The sequence below is a fragment of the Corylus avellana genome, chromosome ca7 (genome assembly GCF_901000735.1).
Source record: "Corylus avellana chromosome ca7, CavTom2PMs-1.0".
NCBI lineage: Eukaryota > Viridiplantae > Streptophyta > Magnoliopsida > Fagales > Betulaceae > Corylus > Corylus avellana.
In genome coordinates, this window is record NC_081547.1 from 22741315 (window position 1) to 22763922 (window position 22608).

Genomic DNA, 22608 nt, shown 5'->3' on the forward strand with positions numbered 1-22608 from the left:
ATTACTGCTTGGATAAGCATATGGCATGTAAAGTTGTGCTCCAAAAGCCAGGATTCGACATTACCATAGCAGCAGCATCTTATTAAATTTGTTCAACATTCAAATGCAAAGGGGCAGGAACGAAATTTCACAAAGGGAGATGACCATAGTCTTTCTCAAGCACACACTCAAAATAAAGTCCGTATGTGAAGAGAAAATCAAAAACCCAGTACCGGATTTGATACCCAAAATTCAGCCAAAATGGATAAAATGGGCGGAATCCGAAACAACCTTATTTGTTAGTCTCTGCTTGCATGCTCAACACTTAGCTTTAAATCCCTAAACTCAGCGGTGCTGAGTTGTTAACACTCACTCTCCGCCATTTTCTTTGGTCACTGAGCCTCCTGGGGCTTTATATGGTCTCTGTTTCAGTGCAATTCTGCAAGAGCTTTCTGGGGGTTTGAGCTGAAAATGACTTCCTCTGATACAGACCTTGAGGAGCAGCTTAAGGAGGCTGGGAATGAGCTCCTTGACCCTCCTTCCTCCGTTGATGAGCTCCTCAATCTTCTTGATGTAATGACCCTTTTCCCTTATATGAATATTAGCTTCTTAGGTTCTTTTCTTACATGAACGTGTTGGAATGTTGGTCTGATTGTGAGTTTTTATGGGTTTAGGAGCCATTATTGAATCAATTTGTTGGTGTTGGTATATGGGTTTTCCTTTCCCAAGTGCTTGTTTTCATGTTTAATCTTTAACTGGGCAGATGCAAACACGTATTAATGAATTCAGTGAGTAAGGGTTTTGTTCATAGCAATGTGGAGTGATTACTTATGTAATGAATGTTATGATTGTGGTGGATTGGTTGGTGTTGGTATAGGGATTTTCTTCTCCCAATTGCCTACTGTGACGTTTGGTTTTTCAAACGAGTATATACACAAATACACAAATTATTGGAATGTGGATTCAGTGAAATAAGGATACTGTATAATTGATAGTTGATAATTGATTGAGGAAAGCAATGTTGTGCTCCCAATAAATTTAAGATTGTTAATGTTGTGGGTTTTTTTTTTTTTTTTTTTTTTTTTTCTCCCCTTCTAATTGGTTCTGTATATTGTTTATTTTAAGTAGGTTCACGTTTGTTTATCAAATCAATGTTAAGGTTTTTCATTTGTTGATGTTACACCATGGTGATTTTTTTTTTTGAATCAATTATATGGTATGTCTACAGTCAAGAAAAGTAGGTATTTGGAGGAAAAGGAATGACAAAAGTTTTGAGGACACGGGAGGAAATTAAGTGTTTATTCTTTAAAACTTTTTATCTTTGGACCATTGCTTATGTTCTCCTTTGAAGATTAGCTATAGTGATTTCCTTTTTTTTTTGCTCCTTTTAGCTGGGTGCTTCTTTTTGTATACTTTCTGTGTACTTAGGAGCGCCTTAAGCTTTTAATGATATGTGTTGATTACTCATAAAAAAAAAAATTAAAAAAAATCTTTTCCTCTTGGTCAATGGATTGTGATTTTATTTTTTACATGTTAGATATCCATCATGTTCTTTTTCTGTTGTTTGAGTTTAGCTTGCATATTTGGTCTTTTAATTAAGTTGGAATTCTTGGAAAAAGAATTTGCAAGGGAAGAATGAAAAGCTAAAGAAGGATGAGATATTCAGCAAAACAAAAAGATGCTTATAGGGCATGAAGAAACAACAATGTGTCAAGAAACATTGAGTATGTCAGCAAAGAAATCCACTTTCCCATCATCCTATCTGTAACATCCATTTACTTCATATATGAAATGTCAAGTTCTATAAGAGAAGCTTATTGGATGCCGCTGTTAGTTTTCCAGTCCTTTTTCCACCCCAGATAATGATGTTGGCATGATTTTCATTAGGAATTGCGAACAAGCATGGTCTCTGTCTAGCACCCCATGTCCCACAGAAATGTTCTAAGGAAATTTTCGATCACAATCACACAATAGAAGCTCCTATAGGATAATACCATCTCATTTATTGTGGGCTTAAATTATTCTCCAAGTTGGGCATTTTCTAGGTTATGCCCAGTAGTCCGAGGAGTTCGGGACTTATTATCTTTCTAGAGTTAAGGTTTTGGAGGATCATCTGCTTTGGAGTGTTATTTGGGCTTTTCATTAGTCAAAGAATTTTTTTTTTTGATAAATTAGAGTTGGACATTGAGGCTATTGTTAACATAATTCTTTCCCGATCTTCCTTTTGGAGCTTTCTAATGGATTTTGAGGGTTTTTATAATTGCTAGAAACTTTTTTCCTTTCTGTGTATTTTGTTTCTTGTAAAAGGCAGGCTAGATGAGGTTTAGAGTTCCATCTTATATTCCACAGTTCCACATCTGGCTATTTTGCCCGGCAATTGCTTGTTCCAAATAAGCTGCATATCTCCTTGCATGAGTCAAGATATATTATTTTTTTACATCCAAAGTACCACTTTCAGTATATTTAGTAATTGGCCAAGGTTCATCTTGTGCATTGAAAACAGGTTGGATTACGAGGAAGAGAAAATCATAGGTAAGAAATAGGTTTCTTTATTATGTTGAATGTCCTTCATACATTCAAGGATTCTCATGCCAAAACTTTTGACTGGTGGCTCTCTCTTCCCCCATTGATAAGAAGCTTCAAATAGAGATTGGAGGACTTGAAAAATATCTTGGTTGGGGTTAGTTAGAAAGGATGTTTCTTAAGATTTTCTCAATAAAAATAGTTGCAAATGTATAGTCTTCTTTTTCTCCTCTAAAGGAAGCAACTTGAAGTACTCTAAAATCATCTAACAGCATCAAAACTGTATGCTACTCAAGGTCACTGCAGGAAACACTAAAGAAGCCCACTTTATTGCAGTAGGGTCTATTTGATAACAAGTAGGTTTTCCCCGACTTTTAATTTGTACTAATATTCACCCATTGACATTGTCTAGGGACTTCTTAAATACTGTCACTGGATTTCTTCATAAAAATCTGAAAAAACCTCACTTGAAATGATCTACTTATATAGTACTGTAGACTAGTTATGTCCTACCTGCATAATATTATACAAATGCATACTCATTGCAGTGGTATCCGGACTGACCATTATATTTTTTAGTTTAGATTACATTTATAAAATGCCTGGTTGTATCTAGCTCCTTTGGAATATTTTTGTATTGAGTATGAAATTTTCTCTATTAAATAAATATATTTAATTATCTTCAAGATGATTTTTTATCACAGTATTGTTGGAACCTTGGCTACTTGCTGTTCTATTTACTCATTAGACTAAAATTAGCTAATCCTCTAAGGTTGTTCATATACACTAACTACTTGGTATCAGCATGAGCAAGACTTTTATTTTTGCTTCTTGTGATGAAAGATTTGCTTTTTCAAGTGTTTCTGATCTACATGATATTTGTTTTGGCAGCCACTTTTATCCATTTGTCTACCATCCCCATTGATATAGTAATAGAAGGTTGAAAATGTCCCATCCAACAATAAAAAGCAGAAACAAACTTCATATATCACTTTTCTACTCAATCTAGAAACTAGATTGGACGTTATTCTGGTTCGTTTCCATTTTCGTGAAACTATTCCTTGACAAGCGTGCAAAAGTTGAATAATATCCTCTGAGATCTTCCTAGTTTTGTCATGCGGTCTCTTTGTGTTATTGATTTTTGTTAGAATATCACTCTTGCCCCACAACAACAGTCCCCTTGCCAAAAGCACAAGCAGTAAGAAAATAGGAATAAATGCCCTTGTTTTACACTAGTTTTCCAGTTTTGTCCTTAATCTTTGATTTGAAAGTGAAAAAGCACATTAAGTAACTTGTATTTAGTGCAAAAACAAAAGGTGATTTTAGAAAAATAAACAATAAGTTTCTTTGACTTTTTAACATGAACAATTATTTTCGTACATCCAGAAAAGGAAACATGGACTATATTCAATGGACAGAGGGAGTGTATTATTTGTAATATATACTCTCACTTAAATCTGGGAATATTGTAGATTGAATAGGATCTATGGAAGTAGCAAAAGAGTGGGAGCAGGGCCTTCCCTTGATCTCTAGGCATTATATTCAAAACCATCAAGTCCGATTCTTATAGAAGCTGCTAAAGTTTTATTGGTGACCAAAAAAATAAAGCAGGTAGGTTTGCAAGGATTTCAATTTGCTTAGGGCATTATTGTGAACTTATGATGCACACAAAATGGTATTTTTGTGTAGTTTGTACTTTCATTTCTACATGGTCAAGTCCTATTTTCTCTTTTGTGTTGCTCTTTCACATATGACATGTAAATAAGTTAGTCAGAATTGCAACTGTTCATCCTTGATGATAGGCATAAAGTTACTTCACTTTTTCTTTTATCTTCCTTGTTTTTAGGTTTTTTTTTGGGTCTAAAAGCCGTAGTTGTTTCATGACTTCCTTCAGTCTGATAAGAGCCAATTCATCTATTGTAGCATAATTGTTCATCTGTTGTAGCCAATTCATTAGGGAAATGTTCGAGCTTTGTCTTGAGTTCTTTTCAAGACAATTCATTTCAAGGTTCTGAAAACTTTTCTGGTTATAATTGTTGATTTCCCTTTCAATTGTTTTGATGGTTGGCATGACTCAAATTCTCATCCTCTTGTTTGATTTTGTGTTTAATTGGGCTAAGACTTAGTTGAGTTGTTTCATTCTGCTTTTAGAAAGTCGAGAATTTGTTAGCAAATGTGGAGCAAGCACCATCTGAATCAATGAAAGATGCTCTTTTGCCCTCAATGAAGGCACTGATCGCTAATGAACTTTTGAGGCATGCTGAAATGGATGTGAAGGTTTCAGTTGCATCTTGCATCACTGAGATGACAAGGATAGCAGCACCAGATGCCCCTTATAATGATCAGCAAATGAAGGTCATTACAGTTCCAAACATTTTCAGATTAACACTGGAATCTCATATGAAAACAATTTTGAAGATGATAAACATTCATCAGTATTAATGGTTTTTTTTTTCTTCTTTGGGGTCCTTACTTAGATTGCTTCTCCAATTCATTGATGCACAGGAAATTTTTCAGCTGACTGTAGCAGCATTTGAAAAATTATCTCATGTGTCTGGTCGCTGTTATACGAAGGCAGTTTCCATTCTTGATACTGTTGCAAAGGTCAGGTCGTGCTTGGTGATGCTGGACCTTGAGTGTGATGCGCTAGTTGTTGAAATGTTCCAAAATTTCTTAAAAGTCATTAGGTAAGAGCCTTATCAATGGTGTTTGTCATTTTCCTAGCGCTGTACTCTTGCTAATACTTAGCTGAAAAGTTGTTTTGGTTGTCTTGGTGATTGAAAGTTTTGTGAACTTCCATATACTCTTGTAATATCATATTGTGTCTAGAGTGACTTTAATTTGCACAAAAACTTCTATAAACCTACTTACAGGGCAACAGAAGTGCAGCACTTAAATGGAGTTTGATATGTTGATTTAAATCGTAGGGGTTTTCTCATCACAAATTTATATGTTGAGCATGTCATGAATAAACATATAGGGCTCATTTGATAATGCTTTTTAGCAAACAAACAAATTAACATGTAAAACACTCAAAACTATTTTCATCTTTCTGTCACATCACAACCAAAAAGCAAAAAGCACTCTGTAAAAGTATTACCAAACGAGCCCATAGTGAAGTCCTTGATTATGCTTTTAGATTTTGTTTAAGTAGAGCTGTATGTTCTGTGAGATGGTTAACGTTCTTACATGTATATTTGAAATGCTTGTCGGACTAGAATGCTATGCTGGTGCTTTTAATGAGAAAGCAATGGTACACATTGATTTATAGTAAAAAAATTGTTGTAAGGGTGAAAGCTCAATGCTTATCAATGTTTATGTCTCCAATGTTCATTAGTGAGTGATGGTGCTCTGCAAAGAATATGGCACACATTGGTTTGAGGGTAATTATTTCATCCAAGAAAACTTACAAGTAAAGCCTTAATTGTAGATGATATAGAGAGGAATATTAGCATTCCATTCTAAAGGAAGACGAGGTTGGAAATTAGGAAAAGCACTTGAAGGAAGTCTAGCAAGAGTTTTGGAATAATCTAAGGGCTATTTTGGTGTATGGACCCTGTGACCACCTCTCTCTTCACTTGGGGGTGGCCACATTTCCTCCCTTGGGGGATGCCGTGTGGCAACCTCTCTACTTTCTTTATTTTTTGGAAAAGTTTCTATAAGTAACAACTCAACTTCCATGCCTGAAAGAATAAGCACATGTTTCTCAAAATATTCCTATGAAAAGGTGGGGGAAGTTTTCTAAAAAGTGTTTTGTGTTTTGTTTTTTGAAACATTTGGCAACTTTTTTCGAAAAAGTGTGTTTTTGTGTTTGACAAGAGAGAAGACTTTTTAAAAAGCTTACCAAACATAGCCTTGCTTTTTCCAGCAGAAACAACAGAATTTGTTTGCTAAGCTGATGCAAGATAGTGATCAGCTGATCAGCAGGAGTAGTGAAGCATAATCTGAATGCTAGAGAAGTTATTTTTTGATTGACTACAATGATGACTACCGGCAGAAACAACAGAGTATTTTCCCCTTGGGTGCAAACAATTTCTTGAGGCCAACCTGCCAAAGAAGCTGGAGTATTACCTGATCTGTGCGGAGGGAGCGCTTTGCACGGATCCAAGGTTTACCTGACAAGGGTGGATACACAAAATGGCCCTGCCTTGGAGAGGTTCCTCGTTATAAAAAAAAAGAAGAAAAAATTAAATCGTTAAGTGGAAAAGTTGATGACTATAAGAGTGGTGTTATACGTGTTAACATTGTGGAGAGTCCATTGACCATCTACTCCTGCATTGTGAGGTTGCAACTGAGTTATGGAATGTATTCTTTCAACTTTTTGGAGTGAGTTGGGTTATGCCGCGAAATGTGAGTGATAGCTTGGGGAGGGGACAATTGGGCCATAGGCGTGCTTTGCGCATATGGAGGCTCGTCCCATTATGTGTGATGTAGTGTTTATGGCGAGAACGGAATGAACGCAGTTTTGAGGATAATGAGAGCAGCATAATTGAGTTGAGGAAGTTAGCATTACATACTTTGTTCTCTTGGAGCGGGACTTGGTCAAACTCGCATGCGTCTACTTTTTCTAATTTCTTAGAGCTTTGTAAATCTTTTTCTAATCAGTAGGGGTTTTTTTTTATATATCCTATAAACATGGGTTGCGGCCCACTGCCCGTTTGATAATATACTTATTACTTATCAAAAAAAAAAAAAAAATGTTGATGACTATAAGCCATACATTAGTTATGGCTAGTGAGGAGTGATATGACTGTAAGAGAAGTTATAGCTCTGGTTTAGATCCATTAATGTAGCTAGCTGACACCAAGCTGATTTCAAGATAGTTGTAAGCTCTGGTGCTTGTTTGTTGGGGGTTTCAGGATAGTGGTTGAATAAGACTACAAACAGTGCCTAGTTCAAGCTGCATTATTTTTGTTTTTATCAATGGACAAGTTGGGGCAATTCTTGCAGAGTTGAGTTCCTCATTCATTATATTGGGATTTTAGAGATGGTGAACTCTCTTAGCTTGGTATTTGTACTCTAACGTCATTGTAGAGATTGTCATTTGGTTCAGGACTGCCCGTTTAAGAAGCTACCTCTCTTTCCAGGGTGCCAAAACCAAATCATTTTACTGAAGGGATAAATAAATTGGCTGTTTGTTGACCTTGGGGTCTTTTGGTGTGATGTGTCTTGTGTGTTACCTATATAATGGGCACAATGCTAAAGCATCAGTTGTTTAAGTTTTTTAGCATGTTAACCTTTACTAGTCATGTGTTAACCACATGACGCAGCGATTCTAAGTATTCCTATCGATAACTGAAAAATTTGCAGTTGGAAAGTAACAAAAAGTATTTGAAAAGTAACAAAAGTTTAGTGAGTGCAATACACTTTCTTGCTCCTTAACATCCAGGTCTACCAAATCTTGGTCTTTTCCGTTTTGCATTATGTGGTGTCTTTGGAGGGAAAAAAATGATCCCAGTCGGAGGTACGGACGAGGCGGGTGATTTGGCTGGTATTCTGGGTTGTGGCACTAGTTTGTTACCTTTTGAAGTATTTGGGTCTTCCGCTAGGGGTCTTGTTCAAGCTTTTTGCTATTTGGGAAGACTTGTTGGAGAAGATTGCTAGAAGGTTGGCCCCTTGGAAATGTTTGTATTTGTCCAAGCGGGCTAGGCTCACTCTCATCAAGAGCACCTTATCCAATCTTCCTACCTATTTTCCGTCTCTTTTTCCTATCCCTGCTTTTGCGGCGAATCGCATTGAGAAACTTCAACGGGATTTTTAATGGGGTGGGCTCAATGATGAGCCTAAGTTCCACTTGGTCAGTTGGCACAAGGTTTGCTCCCCGATTTCTGAGGGTGGTTTAGGGATCCGGAGTTTGCGTTTTTTTAATCAAGCTCCTTTGGGGAAATGGTTGTGGAGATTTGCTCATGAGGAAGAGGCTTGGTGGAGAAGAATCTTGGTGGTGAAGTATGGAGTGTTTTGGGGTGGTTGGCATTCTAAAGACCCCCGCGGTTCGCATGGGGTGGGGTTATAGAAACACATTTGCAAAGGTTGGAGGTCGTTTCAATGTCACTTTAGATTTGATCCTGGCTTGGGGTCGAAAGTTAAATTTTGGGAGGATACTTGGTGTGGCGAGATGTGCCTCAAGGATGCTTATCCCGGTCTTTTCAATATTGCTAGTAATAAGGATGCTTCCATTGCGGATATCAGGGAGTGTTTAAATGGTATTGTTCTTTGGAATGTTTCCTTCGCTCGTAGAGTTCTGATTGGGAGGAGGAGGTCTTAGCCTCTCTATTCTCGATCTTGTATTCGCTCTCGATGTGTGGGAAAGGGGAGGATCGGATGTGGTGGATTCCTTCAAGAAAAGGCAAGTTTGAGGTTCGCTTTTTTTATTTAAGCTTGCTCTTAAAGAGCCCAACCATTTCCCTTGGAAAAGTATTTGGTGCACCAAGGTTCCCTCAAGAGTGGCTTTCTTTGCTTGGTCGGCCGCCCTTGAGAAATCTCTTACCTTGGATAATGTTCGGAAGAGAGGTATTGTTGTGATTAACCGATGTTGCATGTGTGAATCGGAAGGGGAGTCTGTGGATCATCTCTTTCTCCATTGTGGGGTTGCGCGCACTTTGTGGGATGTTATCTTTTCCCGGTTCAACATGTGTTGGGTTATGCCTAGAAGTGTCAAGGAGATGTTTGCTAGCTGGTGGTTGGACGGAAAATCCCCTAGTGCTGTGGTTTGGAAGATGGTTCCCCTTTATCTATTGTGGTGCCTTCGGGAGAAAAGGAATGCTAGATGCTTTGAGGATTTGTCAAGGAATCTTGAGGACCTTGTTTATTTCTTTTTGTACACGCTTTTCACTTGGACTACAGGCTGGCTTGCACCCTTAGTGATCAATTTTTCTGATTTTTTTTTTATGTTCTCTTCTTCTTTCTCCTCTTCTTAGTCGCTTTCTTGTATACTACCTGTGTATTGGGTTGCGCCCCTTTGTGCTCTCTTAATACATCATTACTTATCAAAAAAAAAAGAAAAGAAATGATCAATGTTTTGAAAATCGTGAATGGATTATCACTGAACAAATGCCTTTTTCTAATAAGATTTAAATTTATAAAAAGCGTAAAACGCCCCCAAGTATACAAGAAGTATACATAGGAATCACCCAACAAGAAAGAGCACAAGAAAAACCCAAACAAAACAAGAAAAAACCCACAAAACCTGAAAGCCTTCAACCCGAACAACACTCAAACCTGAAAACCACAAAACACCAACAGCCGTCAATCCCAAAACCCCCTCTGACTTCATTATGTCTAGCTTTCATGTTCTTCTTCTTTTTTTTTTTTCTTCTACTAGCTAGGTGTTTCTCTTGTATACTTCCTTTGTACTTGGGTTGCCCCTTTTTGCGCCTTTTAATAAATTGCGTTTACTCTATGTTTTGCGCCTTCTTTCCTTTTTATGTTCTCTTCTTCTTTCTCCCCAACTTAGTCGCTCTCTTGTATACTCCATGTGTACTTGGGTTGTGCCTCTCTGCACTCTTTTAATGCATTATTACTTATCAAAAAAAAAATTTTGCGTTTACTTAAAAAAAAAAGAAAAAAAAAGATTGAGTTTCTCCTAGGGTGTCAAATGTCCTAAAATTTTACTTTGATAATGATGTCGAAGGTAACACTTTAAATTTGTCAGCAGAGTGCTGAAGGTGGTGTAATTTAGGATATTGGGTATGTTATTGCATGTGCCTCCTGCAAGTGATTAACATCTCATGTTTTGGAATGTTGTATTTCAGTTTTCTGTTACTTTTATTCACATTCTTCAAATTACTAACAACTGAGTGTTTGTTCTTGCTCAACTCAAGGTCCAACCACCCACATGCTGTATTTTCAGCGATGGAAACGATTATGACATTGATCATAGATGAAAGTGAAGAAATTTCCTTGGATCTTCTCAGTCCTCTTTTAGCTAGTGTAAAAAAGGAAAATCAGGTAATCTCATTTGCTTAACATTTGCTTCATCTTGTTTTCTTTTGTCATTTGGATCTTATCTATTGGGTTTACTTGTTTTTTCAGAATGTTTCACCTATTTCCTGGAAACTGGGGGAGAAAGTTATTACTAATTGTGCTGTTAAGCTTAAAAATGATCTCAAGGAAGCAGTGCAGTCTATGGGTATTGCTTTGGATGACTATTCTCATATAGTCACTTCTATATGCCAAAGTGGATCTAATCCCTTCAAACATGAACATGTCAATGGCTATGTGGAGCATTTGGTGCGTTTCAAATTCTCATTTATAAAACTATTTCTAGTTGACTGGTATCCTTATCTGTACTATCATTTTTGTGCATGCCTGGGGAAGCTATACACAGTATTTTTCTTTTATTGCTGAATCTAGACCCTATTAATTTTTTTCATTTCTCCTTCTAGATAAGCGTTTCTCTTGTATACTTCATGTACACCTGGGTTGCTCTTTGCGCTTTTTAATGATATTTCGATTACTTATCAAAAATAAATTTCCCTTTTCTTCATTTTATTTGTCAACATGAGTTAGGACCCTGTACTGCTCTCTTTTTGAGATTCAAATGAGAGACAGTCAACTTATAGTGCCAGTTTTAAGTTTTGGCTCGCCTGCTGCTTCAGGACTCATTTTCCTGCAGTCTTTTTCCTGTGGTCTTTGAGTTTTCTTCCTTTTGAATAGCAACCACAATTCTGAAAACTATGTGTAGTTGTCCTTAATAACCATGGGGCAATTATCAAAAGAAAATGGAAAGACAAAATTGAATACAGAACATTATATGAGAAAATCACATAATAGCTCTGTTTTAGTAATGAATAACAATTTCTATGCGTTCAGTGCTTCAAAAATGCACAAATCAACCTTTGGTCATATTTTGAGGAAAAAAAGAAGAAGCAAAAGTCTCACTCCCATTACACAATTAATTACCTTAAAAAGATCTTAAATTATTATACTTGTTTTGACACAGTGGTGTCATGTCCTTCTCAAAGAAGGGCTCAAAAACTATTGAAACAGGCCTTGACCTAATAACAGTGGAATAAAGGTTACATTTTTCTGGAAATTAGTAGAAAAAAAAACTACAGACTGAACATCAACCTGTAGACTTTAACATCACATTGATGTAACCAGGTAGTTTATTTTATTTTATTTTATATTATAGGCATTGTTACCGTGTGATTATGCTCCTGATAAAGTTTCTGCATGAGAAGAAATTCTATTCGATCAGGATTGCTGTACTATGAAGTCAACTATCTCGAAAAATTGGCAGATTATTATAAATAGATGTGATTGAGTAGTTGGCCATGAGTTAAATGTCCAATCTAGTTGCTAATACTTTTTAGTATCTATTTCTCATTCTGGTTGTAATGACTGAAATGCTGCCACTACTTTCTTAATGCATATTTACACAACATTCCTCTTCCAGTTGATATATGGTCTATCTTTTGGTATCAGTATCATGCTGAATGAGTATTGTCTGTGAATGGCATTAAGATCTTAGGCTAGAAGTTCTGTTTGATTCCATACGTGTGCTTCAGGCCGATGAGAACAAGTTGGGAAAAATGACAGACTCATATGAGCCAACAAGGGCAGATCCAAATGAGCCATGCCAGGTATGTAATTGCCCTTGCCATCTCCATGTCATTGCCAACTGAAGTTTGTTTTCAATTTCCTATTATTTGTTTTGATTACTTGATACTTAAACAAAATTTAACTTCTTGTTGATCAGTTGAACAAAGGTCTGGCTCCAGATACTGTTTCTCCTACCAAAGTTGGCCAAGCTGTGGATGGTACTTTCAAGTCAGTGATGAGTAATGGCACCAGGAATGATGACACTTTCAAAAGTGAGAACTCTTCAAAAAGATTACAGCATGGTCATCTTACCAAACGTTCCAAAAGTATTGGTGCAAGAAGCAATGCTGAACCTGGCAACATAGACTCCATGAAGGCAGCCAAATCAGAAATTGAGCCAGTGTCTGTTCCAAAGAAAAGGGGTAGGAAACCTAATTCTTTAATGAATCCTGAGGAAGGCTATGACCATTCTTGGATTTGTACAGGAAGGAAAACTCCAAACACGCGTCAAAGGAAGTCTCATGACAGGGGATTTGATGATTCACCTTCTGAAAACCTGGATCCCAAGAAGGCCACTTTATCAACGCTTGCAAAAGTGACTGAGCCCTCAGGTTTTCTACCTAAAAATAATGAGATCACTGCTGGTTCTCCATCCCCAAATCATTCACTTCCTGATGCAAACCATTCTAGAAGGGGCCAGCCAAAAAGAAAAGGGAACATGGTCACTCATCCTAATTCCCTCTCAAGGTCAAAGGGAGGGTCCTTGAATGCTCCGGTTGAGGAGAAAGCACCACAATCTGCAGACCCGAGTTTGAAAAAAGAATCTGAAGTTACCAGTAACTCTGATGCAAAACCACGCTCAAGAAAAATTCGAATTACTACAAAGACCAATGAGAAGATGACTGTAGCTCCTGGAGTAGTTTCAGAGAAGGAATCTTCTTTCCCGTGTCTTCCTGAGGAGAAACCACTGCAGTCATCAGCTATGAATGTAGGGACGATGAATATCAATGACAGGTTGTCAATCCAAACAAATATCAAGAAAAGGAAGAGGGATGATGCTACTTGTGAAAAGGATGGTACTGGAGCATCTGGTGGTAAGGTATGTATTCCTTTTCAATTCTAATACAGCTCATGTATGTTAAACTCCCAACTATTGATCCTCTCTTTCCTTTGGTTTTTCTTTACTTTTTTCTCCTTTGGTTGATGGGTTTCCCTCCCTCTTCTCTCCATTTTGTAGATGATTTCTAAGTCTGAAACTAAATTAAATAATAGAGATAAAAGTGTCTTGGAAGAAACCCCTAAAACAAAAGTCAGGAGGAAGCACACCACTGCAAAGGAAGAGGTATGAGTATGTAATCAGCTTTGTTTAGTGAAAGGGTGACATATTTCAATTATCCTTTGGATTTCATTCTCTTAATAGAATAAATCCCAAGTATTGCTTTATTTTTAATGTTGGATCTTTAGACGAAGAAAATCTTTGGAAAGTTTTTAGGTTTGTTTGGACTATTTATTTTCCATGAGTAACTGAAAATGTTACCGTATGGTCCTGGTTTATGGTAAATTTGGTATTTGTAATGCATTGAGGAAATATTAGTTCATTTATATACCTTTTATTTAACCAGGTGCTCTCTTTGAATTGAGTATACTTCTACTTCATCATTGTAGGAAACAGCAAGCTTAGCTAAACAAACTAGATTCCTAATATTGTGACTTGATGGTCACATGGAAATCTGGATTACCAGATTCAGACATTATTATTAATTTTTTTTTTCTAGGACGTGCATAAGTAAAATGGTATTCATTTCTTGATTCTAACAATTACATAATATAGTAATCAATAGTCATCTAGCATATGAGTTAATTGCATTTTCAACAGCAAATAATGGAGAAAAGCGAAAGCACCTGAGATGGAGGTTAGGTGGCCAAAGGTGCAATAGGTTCTATGTTAGAATCTTGCCAAGTAGATAAATAATAGGATAAAGCAGAATCATGAGGAACCAACAGAACAAAAGCAGGAATACCTTTGCTGAAATTGAATGGTGAAGACCTCAACAAAATTCTGAAAAATGTGGAAAATCTTCTATATCTACTTATAACTTTTATTTAGCAACAACCAACTTCACTATTGGATCAATTGCACAAAATTAATATGTCCAACGAAATTAGTATTGGGCTAGAAGTTGATATTCACTTATACCGGGTGTGTAGAAAATTTTATTGATGGTATGGTCATTGTGTTGATATTTAGTGGAAATTTTTAGTTGTTGACATCTTCATTGTGGATAAGCATTCTAAAGATTGTGTTCCCAAGGGTTAGCTCAATTGGCTGGGGACCACGCCTCATGAAGCGGAGGTCACTAGTTCGAATCCTCCCTTTCCCTCTTGTGAAAAAAAAAAAAGATCATTGTGAAGATTGTCAATGTCAATAGAAATTTATGCTAGCAACATCAATGCAAGCTCGTTACTTGGCTATATTGACATGGTGAATTATAAAGATCTCCCTAGACTGCAGAATTTTTGTTCTAGCTCTTTTTAATAATTTTTCTCGTCAATTTGGCAATTGAATTTTAACATACAAAAGAAAGGAAAAAAGTAAGAATATACTTGCATATATTCCTGATAGTTGATATAATTTATGTATATTAGTCCAGATAATGTCTTTGGACTTTACTTTCAATTAGACTTAGAAGAATTATGTTAGGTGGTTCTCTTGTATACTTTCTATGTATTTGGGTTGTGCTGTTGCACTTTTTAATGAATTCCATTTACTTATAAAAGAAAAAGAAAAAGAAAAAAAGAAATCACAAATCAAACCTCCATCATCTGGAAACTACTGTTATCTATTAGTAAGCATTAGTGGTTGAAGTGCCAAATTCAACAAATGCGGAGATAACTAAATTTAACATCACAAAAGAGAAGCTTTTATTAAGGTTTTGTGTGTTCTGTACTTGCTATTGAAAAGCTTTGGCAAAGGCTTATTCGGATATTGAAGCTCTGAATTTTCTGTACCATGTCTAAACCCTCCTCTTTCTAGTTATATGTCATATTTTACAACTTTTAACCTCATCAATTTTATCTTTGGCTTATATTTTTAATGTAGTCTTCTGTAAAGCCTGATCTTGGCGCCCGATTGGTTGGTAGCAGAATAAAAGTTTTGTGGCCATTGGACAAGACGTGAGTACTTAAGGACCTCTAATATAATCTTTCATTCTGTAATATTCTTGTAATACTTAATTTTCTTGTTCAGTCAGGCTTTTCAAATTCATTGTGGTTCTAGATTCAAATTATCACTTAATCCTTCTAGACCTTGATAAACATTAGGGCTCAGTAATTGTGCATTCTTTTTTAAATGAGGTTGAGGCCAATGTTGTTCCTATTACTAAATGTAATTTTCTTTGTGAGTGGGAGGGGGATTTGACTCATTTGTTGGGTACTATGGTGTTGGAATGGAGACGGATATACTTGTGTAGGTTTGGGAAGGATGGTGGAGCTTATTCTTTGGTCGGACCATCTTGTTAGTGTTAGAAAGAGGACAGGCACGCATATGATGCTACTACTAAGTGTTGCACTCCACCCCCTCGCCCCCCACCCCCCCTCGCGTTTTACTTATCCAAAAAAAAAACTAAGTGTTGCAAACCTGGAGGAAATGAGGAATGAAAAGGAGAAAGGGAGGGGTAGGGGCGACGACATCCAGTTAGTCTTTCTTTGAAGCATTAATAACATTATTACATTGGCTTCTTGCAGTACATAGAGGGCTGTTCTTTTGGGTCATCTCTGATTATCTTGAGTGGTTTGATGGTTGTGTCAAAAGACACGGATTCAGTTTTCTTTCTTTATATCATGGCTGAAATGCTTTTTGAGTGAAATGGAGAAGATGGATATTGTGTTTCACTGCAGCTTTCTTCTTGCTGCTAAAAAACTTTTTATGTAGATTTAGCAGTATAGGACTACTTCTTGAGTGGGTCCACTTATTACTGGCCTTGACCTTGATTCTGCAAATAGTATTTCAGGACTTAGGGGTTACCATTAAAACTCTCTCTCTTGGATCCAAGGTTTTTGAGCAAGATGGGGAATGTGGAAGCTCTTAATTTACTGTATTTTTAGCTTGAATAGTTTCATTCAGGAATCAATTCTATGTCTGAAGTCTACCTTGCACGAAAAGCCTCCATCTTTGCAACATAACTTGACCAGCATGGAGCTTTTCATGTTTAGTTACCTTATTGAATTGTCAATGCTGTTCTTTGGCTGAAAGTTATGGCTTTCCAAGCTGTCCTAAGGTCCTAAATATGTGATAGACGGATATATGACCACCTTTTGGACATGGTTCTCAGCATTGACTGAGCCATATACTAATTGCATTTTTTATATTTTGCCCCAGTGACATCTGTGGCACTCAATTAAAGGTTCTGTTTTTGTTTCTTATATGGTAGTTATTATTTTGCAGGTTTTATGAAGGCGTTGTCAATTTTTATGACCCTTTGAAAAAGAAGCACCAGGTGATTACTTGTTCTGTTTTTTTTTTTTTTTTTGGTATCCTCTTCCAACTACTTGGGCTTGGCTCAGTGCCATCCTCCTTGTCACATACCTGTTTGTGGCTACTCTCCCGTTAAATTGCAGTCCATTTTGTGTTTTCTCAGGCTTGGGCCTTTTGACCATGCTCTTTCTGATTCTCCTCTTGTCCTTGCTGTAACATCAAGATGAACCAAACAACCCTCCCTCGACGAAATAAGTGGTCTTTGTGTCATGACCCCCACCATCTAACCTTTTGCAGAACTTTCATTTCTTTGTTTCTGCGTGTTTTAGTTAAATTTTTCAGTCATGACAGGTGTTATATGCTGACGGTGATGAAGAAATCTTAAACCTCCAAAAGGAACAGTGGGATCTGGTTGGGGATATTGCTTTACCAGGAGTGCGTGTTTTGCCTTATTTTGTATTTTACTTTTTCTTTTCTTTTCTGTTTTCACTCCCATCCTATTTTACAAAAAGAAAAAATGTTAGTAACTCCTATATACTGTTATTGTGCTGATACTATTAACAGGACCAGGAGATTGATCTTCCAGAACCAGATGCTTCGACTGATGTGTAAGTACCAATATTTTTATTGGTCGTGTCCTTTCAGAATAGGCTTTTAGTTTGCTAGGGTGTATATAGCAACCAAATTTTGTTAGTTGTAATTGTACTCTTTTTTCGTTTGTTGCAAAATTGACTACTTTTGGCCATTACCTCACCATCCTGGGAAAAGGTTTTTGGTATATTTAACAATATTTACTTGCAGAATGAAGTCAATTAATTGGATCCTTTAAATGGCAAAAATTTCGAATTATATCATGTATATATATTGGTTTCCTTTAGTTTGGCCAATGTAATAATGCAAAGGAAATCTCATCTTGTAAGAGCTGGTTTTTAAATGGATTGATGTTGTACCAGAGGGTTTGCAAATTAATTCTTGCAAACGTAAGAAAGCACGCATTTTCAAACACTGAATTTCATGCATACATTCTATTTGTAACTGTTGAAGAGCCAGTATGTCTCATGTTCATTGTTGCTATGGTGATTGTCTCATGCATGCTCTTTCCGTATGCTGCTTTGATCTGATATAAACATCTTTGGGATTGTGCATTTTGAGCAGACCACAAAAGAGGAAAACAAAAGCAAAGTCAGGGCCTGCCAAACAAGAAAAGTCTAATTCTTCTTCAAAGAGGTTGGCTTACAATATGCTACCCTCATTAATATTTGAATCTTTCTTTTGTTAAATTTGGTTTCCAAACTGAAAATTCTCAAAGGCTTTCCAGGAGTGGAGATTCGGCCAGCATATCCAAACTCGGCCGTACAAAATCTGCCGGTAATTCTGCAGATAATCCAAAGCTTGATAAGCCTGTTACTGTTTATGACCTGTCTAGGAGAGACGATGATGGATCGAAGGATTATGGCCGCCAAAAATCTAGTGTCAAGTTGAGTATTGGGAGACTAAAGACTGGTAGTAGCTCAAAGCAGAGCATGCCTAGGACTATAACCTTGCCCAAGGGTTTCCTTTAAGTTAATGGGTGGGTAAATATGAGAAAGGGAGGTAGTTTTTGTTTGCCTGAGTAGAAACAAGATTGTGTATAGAGATGTGTAGTGACAGACACAGGGTGGTAGGCTTATAATTTTGGGTTTGTTTAGTACAGGGGAAGCATAGGATGGTCTCTTTCTTTTGTTTCTCATGTAGTTGCAGAGGCAAGCATAGGATGTTTTTTTTTTTTTTTTTTTTTTTTTTTTTTCTTTTGCCTTGTAAAAAAAAAGACTGGGTTATGTATTCCAACTTTCCTATGTTCCTGCTCACCTTCTCTTCTCTTCAAGTCTTGAAGATTCTCTAGTTTGTTTCTAATTTAGAGTCTCAAACGTGTCAAGTCGACTCGAGTCAATCTAAAGGCTGACATTCAGCCACGTAAATATCCCAATTGAGGGTTTTCTTTTGACAGTTTGCCGCGACTCGAGTACATACATCATATCTAATTGAGAAATGATAAAAATCGCTCTCCATTCAATCTTTCACATTTTTATATGTTGAATTGGCAAATTTATGATTGAATTTGTTTGGGATTTACGTGAGTCTACAAATCTAATAATAGATCGAGAATGATGTGTAATATACTCTTCTCTAATGGTATAGAGAATTCGTCTGAGCGCATAGGCTTGAGTGGCCATAGAATTCAGCAGTACATCATATCTAATATAGAGAATTTGTGGTTTTTCTTTCTTGATTTATTATTATTATTATTATTTTTTTTTTATCTGTAGCTAAATAAAACGTGTTCATATTTGTTTTTGTCAAAGTTTCTCACTTTTATATATAGATTTACAAATGGTAACAATCACACTCAAAAGAAAACAATGATATAAATCACATTTTTATCGTTAGCGTATCCGACCAATCTTTAGATCAATTATTATTTTTATTAAAAAAAAAAAAAAAAGAAAGAAATTAAGGATTAGTCGGAATTGTATGGGGACAGTTGTAGAATAGAAATGTGGCTTCTAGCATTATTCAACCCAAAATTATGAAGATGAGAGGATTTGTTTCCCTCTTTTGCAAGGAATTCACAAAGACACTTAAATGCTACCAAACATAATATCTCTTCAGATTTACCTTCAACCAAACCAAACATAATATCTCTTCACTCTTCAGACACTTAAAGGCATACTAACCCATTAGAAAGAAACTTACAACAAACTTATGCAATGGTGGCCACCAAATAGTTTATAATATCAATTCAATATACCATTTTCTACGCTCTTTTGCCTTTACTTATCGCCATTGATTGGACAATAAAGAGAAAAATAGAGTATTTGAAATCACAAGAAAGGCCATTAATTATAGGACGGCTATTCTATACTTATTTTTTCCTGCTTGGTGCCAGAATAATAACTAGACTTTAAAATTAAAGCAGAAAAAGATAAGTATAGAATAGCCATCCTATAACTAGTGGCCTTTCTTGTGATGCATTTATCGATACGTATCGATAAATGCATCACAAGAAAGGCCACTAGTTATAGGACGGCCATTCTATAACTAGTGGTCTTTCTTGTGTTGCATTTATCGATACATATCAATAAATGCATCACAAGAAAGGCCAATAGTTAGTTATGGCTAGTGAGGAGTGATATGACTATAAGAGAAGTTATAGCTCTGGATTAGATCCGTTAGTGTAGCTAGTTGACACCAAGCTGATTTCACGATAGTTGTAAGCTCTGGTGCTTGTTTGTTGGGGGTTTCAGGATATTGGTTGAATAAGACTGTAAACAATGCCTAGCTCAAGCTGCATTATTTTTGTTTTTATCAATGGACAAGTTGGGGCAATTCTTGCAGAGTTGAGCTCCTCATTCATTATATTGGGATTTTAGAGATGGTGAACTTTCTTAGCTTGGTATTTGTACTCTGACGTCATTGTAGAGATTGTCATTTGGTTCAGGACTGCCCGTTTAAGAAGCTACCTCTCTTTCCAAGGTGCCAAAACCAAATCATTTTACTGAAGGGATAAATAAATTGGCTGTTCGTTGACCTTGGGGTCTTTTGGTGTGATGTGTCTTGTGTGTTACCTATATAATGGGCACAACGCTAAAGCCCTCAGTTCTTTAAGTTTTTTAACATGTTAACGTTACTAGTCATGTGTTAACCACATGACGCAACGATTCTGTACCGATAACTGAAAAATTTATAGTTGGAAAGTAACAAAAAGTATTTGAAATGTAACAAAAGTTTAGTGAGTGCAATACACTTTCTTGCTCGTTAACATCCAGGTCTACCAAATCATGGTATTTCCCGTTTTGCATTATCTGGTGTCTTTAGAAGGAAAGAAATGATCAATGTTTTGAAAACCGCGAATGGATTATCAAATTATGGTATTTCCCGTTTTGCACATTATGTGGTGTCTTTAGAGGAAAAAAAATAATGAATGTTTTGAAAACCGCGAATGAATTATCACTGGACAATTGCATTTTTCTGATAAGATTTAAATTTATAAAAAGTGTAAAACGCCCCTAATTATACAAGAAGTATACAGAGGAATCACTTAACAAGAAAGAGCACAACAAAAACCCATACAAAACAAGAAAGAACCCAATGTAATAATGCAAAGGAAATTTCATCTTTTAAGAGCTGGTTTTTAAATGGATTGATGTTGTACCAGAGGGTTTGCAAATTAATTCTTGCAAACGTAAGAAAGCACGCATTTTCAAACAATTAATTTCATGCCTACAATCCATTTGCAACTGTTGAAGAGCCAGTATGTCTCATGTTCATTGTCGCTATGGTGATTGTCTCATGCATGCTCTTTCCGTATGCTTGTTTGATCTGATATAAACATCTTTGGGATTGTGCATTTTGAGCAGACCACAAAAGAGGAAAACAAAAGCGAAGTCAGGGCCTGCCGAACAAGAAAAGACTAATTCTTCTTCAAAGAGGTTGGCTTACAATATCCTACCCTCATTAATATTTGAATCTTTCTTTTGTTAAATTTGGCCTCCGAACTGAAAATTCTCAAGGCTTTCCAGGAGTGGAGATTCGCCCAACATATCCAAACTCGGTCGTACAAAATCTGCCGGTAATTCTGCAGATAATCCAAAGCTTGATAAGCCTGTTACTGTTTACGGCCCGTCTAGGACAGACGATGATGGATCGAAGGATTACAGCCGCCAAAAATCTAGTGTCAAGTTGAGTATTGGGAGACTAAAGACTGGTAGTAGCTCAAAGCAGAGCATGCCTAGGACTATAACCTTGCCCAAGGGTTTCCTTTAAGTTAATGGGTGGGTAAATATGAGAAAGGGAGGTAGTTTTTGTTTGCCTGAGTTGAAACAAGATTGTGTATAGAGATGTGTAGTGACAGACACAGGGTGGTAGGCTTATAATTTTGGGTTTGTTTAGTACAGGGGAAGCCAAGGGTGGATCCAGGGTGGTCAAGTGGGGGCATATATTCCAACTTCCAACTTCCGTATGGCCCCCATTTGCCAACGGCCCGGGGCCGGCACTCTAGCTGGAACGGTACTGTTCTAGCTACAGTGTCATCTGACAGGTGCAGCAAAAGTATACTTTTTAATATTAATTTTTTTTTTTTAAAGCAAAAAATTAAAAAAAAAAAAAGAAAAGAAAGGAGAGGAGAAAGATGGGTGGTTCCAGTCACCCTTGATAAAATGGGGTGATAATTTATTTTGGCCAAGGTGGCCCACTTCATGTCATTGGCAAGTGGCCGGGCCAACCCCTTGGCCAAAAAAAAGGGACAAGTGCCTTGGGTGGCCGGACCACCCCAAGGGCTGGGGTAGCTGGCCACCCCATGGCTGGGGTGGTCCTGCCACTCCCTTAAAGGTCAAAAAAAAAAAAAAAAAAAGTGGGGGGAGGGGGGATTGGTGATCCAAGGGGTCGGGGTGGCCGGGCCACCCCGCCTTCTGGTCCCGCACCCCAAATGCATCCCTTTTGTTTTGGTCATGGCTGGCTCCTGACCCCTGGCCATGGGGTGGTTCGACCATTGCCCAGACGTACAAAATGGGGTCCCACCTAACGGCAAGGGGTGTCGGAACCACCCCTATCTTTCCTCCTTTTCTCTTTTTTTTTTTTAATTTTTTGCTTTAAAAAAAATATATATATATTGAAAAGTCAATTTTTGCTGCACCTGTCAGATGGCACTGTAGCTGGAACAGTGCCGTTCCAGCTACAGTGCCAGCCCCGTGTTATTGGCAAACGGGGCCTATGTTCCTGCTCACCTTCTCTTCTCTTCAAGTCTCGAAGATTCTCTAGGTTGTTTCTAATTTAGAGTCTCAAACGTGTCAAGTCGACTCGAGTCAATCTAGAGGCTGACATTCAGCCACGTAAATATCCCAATTGAGGGTTTTCTTTTGACATGTGCTCAGATAATGACATCTCCAAACATCGATTGTTTGGCCACGACTCGAGTACATACATCATATCTAATAGAAAAATGATAAAAATCATTCTTCATTCAATCTTTCATTCATTTTTATATGTTGAATTGGCAAATTCGTCATAGAATTTGTTTGGGATCCATGTGAGTCCACAAATCTAATAATGGA

The 22608-nt window shown here is 37.0% G+C and overlaps 1 protein-coding gene across 6 annotated transcripts; it reads left to right on the top strand.

The window, feature by feature from the left end:
- The first annotated feature begins 134 nt into the window (after window positions 1-134).
- Window positions 135-18574, top strand: LOC132186770 (sister chromatid cohesion protein PDS5 homolog C-like). 6 transcript variants are annotated; one of them, XM_059600824.1, is made up of 15 exons: window positions 142-552; window positions 4654-4857; window positions 5008-5189; window positions 10323-10449; window positions 10534-10731; window positions 12012-12086; window positions 12203-12467; window positions 12531-13144; window positions 13283-13387; window positions 15146-15219; window positions 16490-16541; window positions 16871-16954; window positions 17084-17127; window positions 17675-17746; window positions 17829-18574. In XM_059600824.1, exons 1-15 carry the CDS (start codon window positions 451-453, stop codon window positions 18079-18081), a joined length of 2451 nt encoding a protein of 816 aa, XP_059456807.1. In that variant the 5' UTR covers window positions 142-450; the 3' UTR covers window positions 18082-18574. The 6 variants fall into 6 exon arrangements, 5 of the variants coding, with proteins under 5 accessions (XP_059456807.1, XP_059456805.1, XP_059456806.1 ...); XM_059600822.1 differs by having other exon boundaries at window positions 12203-13144; XM_059600823.1 differs by having other exon boundaries at window positions 143-552; window positions 12203-13144; window positions 17838-18574.
- Window positions 18575-22608: the final 4034 nt, after the last annotated feature.

What these genes read in the sequence shown, in the direction of transcription:
- LOC132186770 (XM_059600822.1), top strand. Translation starts at nt 451, where the DNA reads ATGACTTCCTCTGATACAGACCTTGAGGAGCAGCTTAAGGAGGCTGGG. An exon ending in ACACCACTGCAAAGGAAGAG is followed by an intron (nt 13,388 to 15,145) that starts GTATGAGTATGT and finishes TTTTTAATGTAG; the next exon opens with TCTTCTGTAAAGCCTGATCT. An exon ending in GGGATATTGCTTTACCAGGA is followed by an intron (nt 16,955 to 17,083) that starts GTGCGTGTTTTG and finishes TACTATTAACAG; the next exon opens with GACCAGGAGATTGATCTTCC.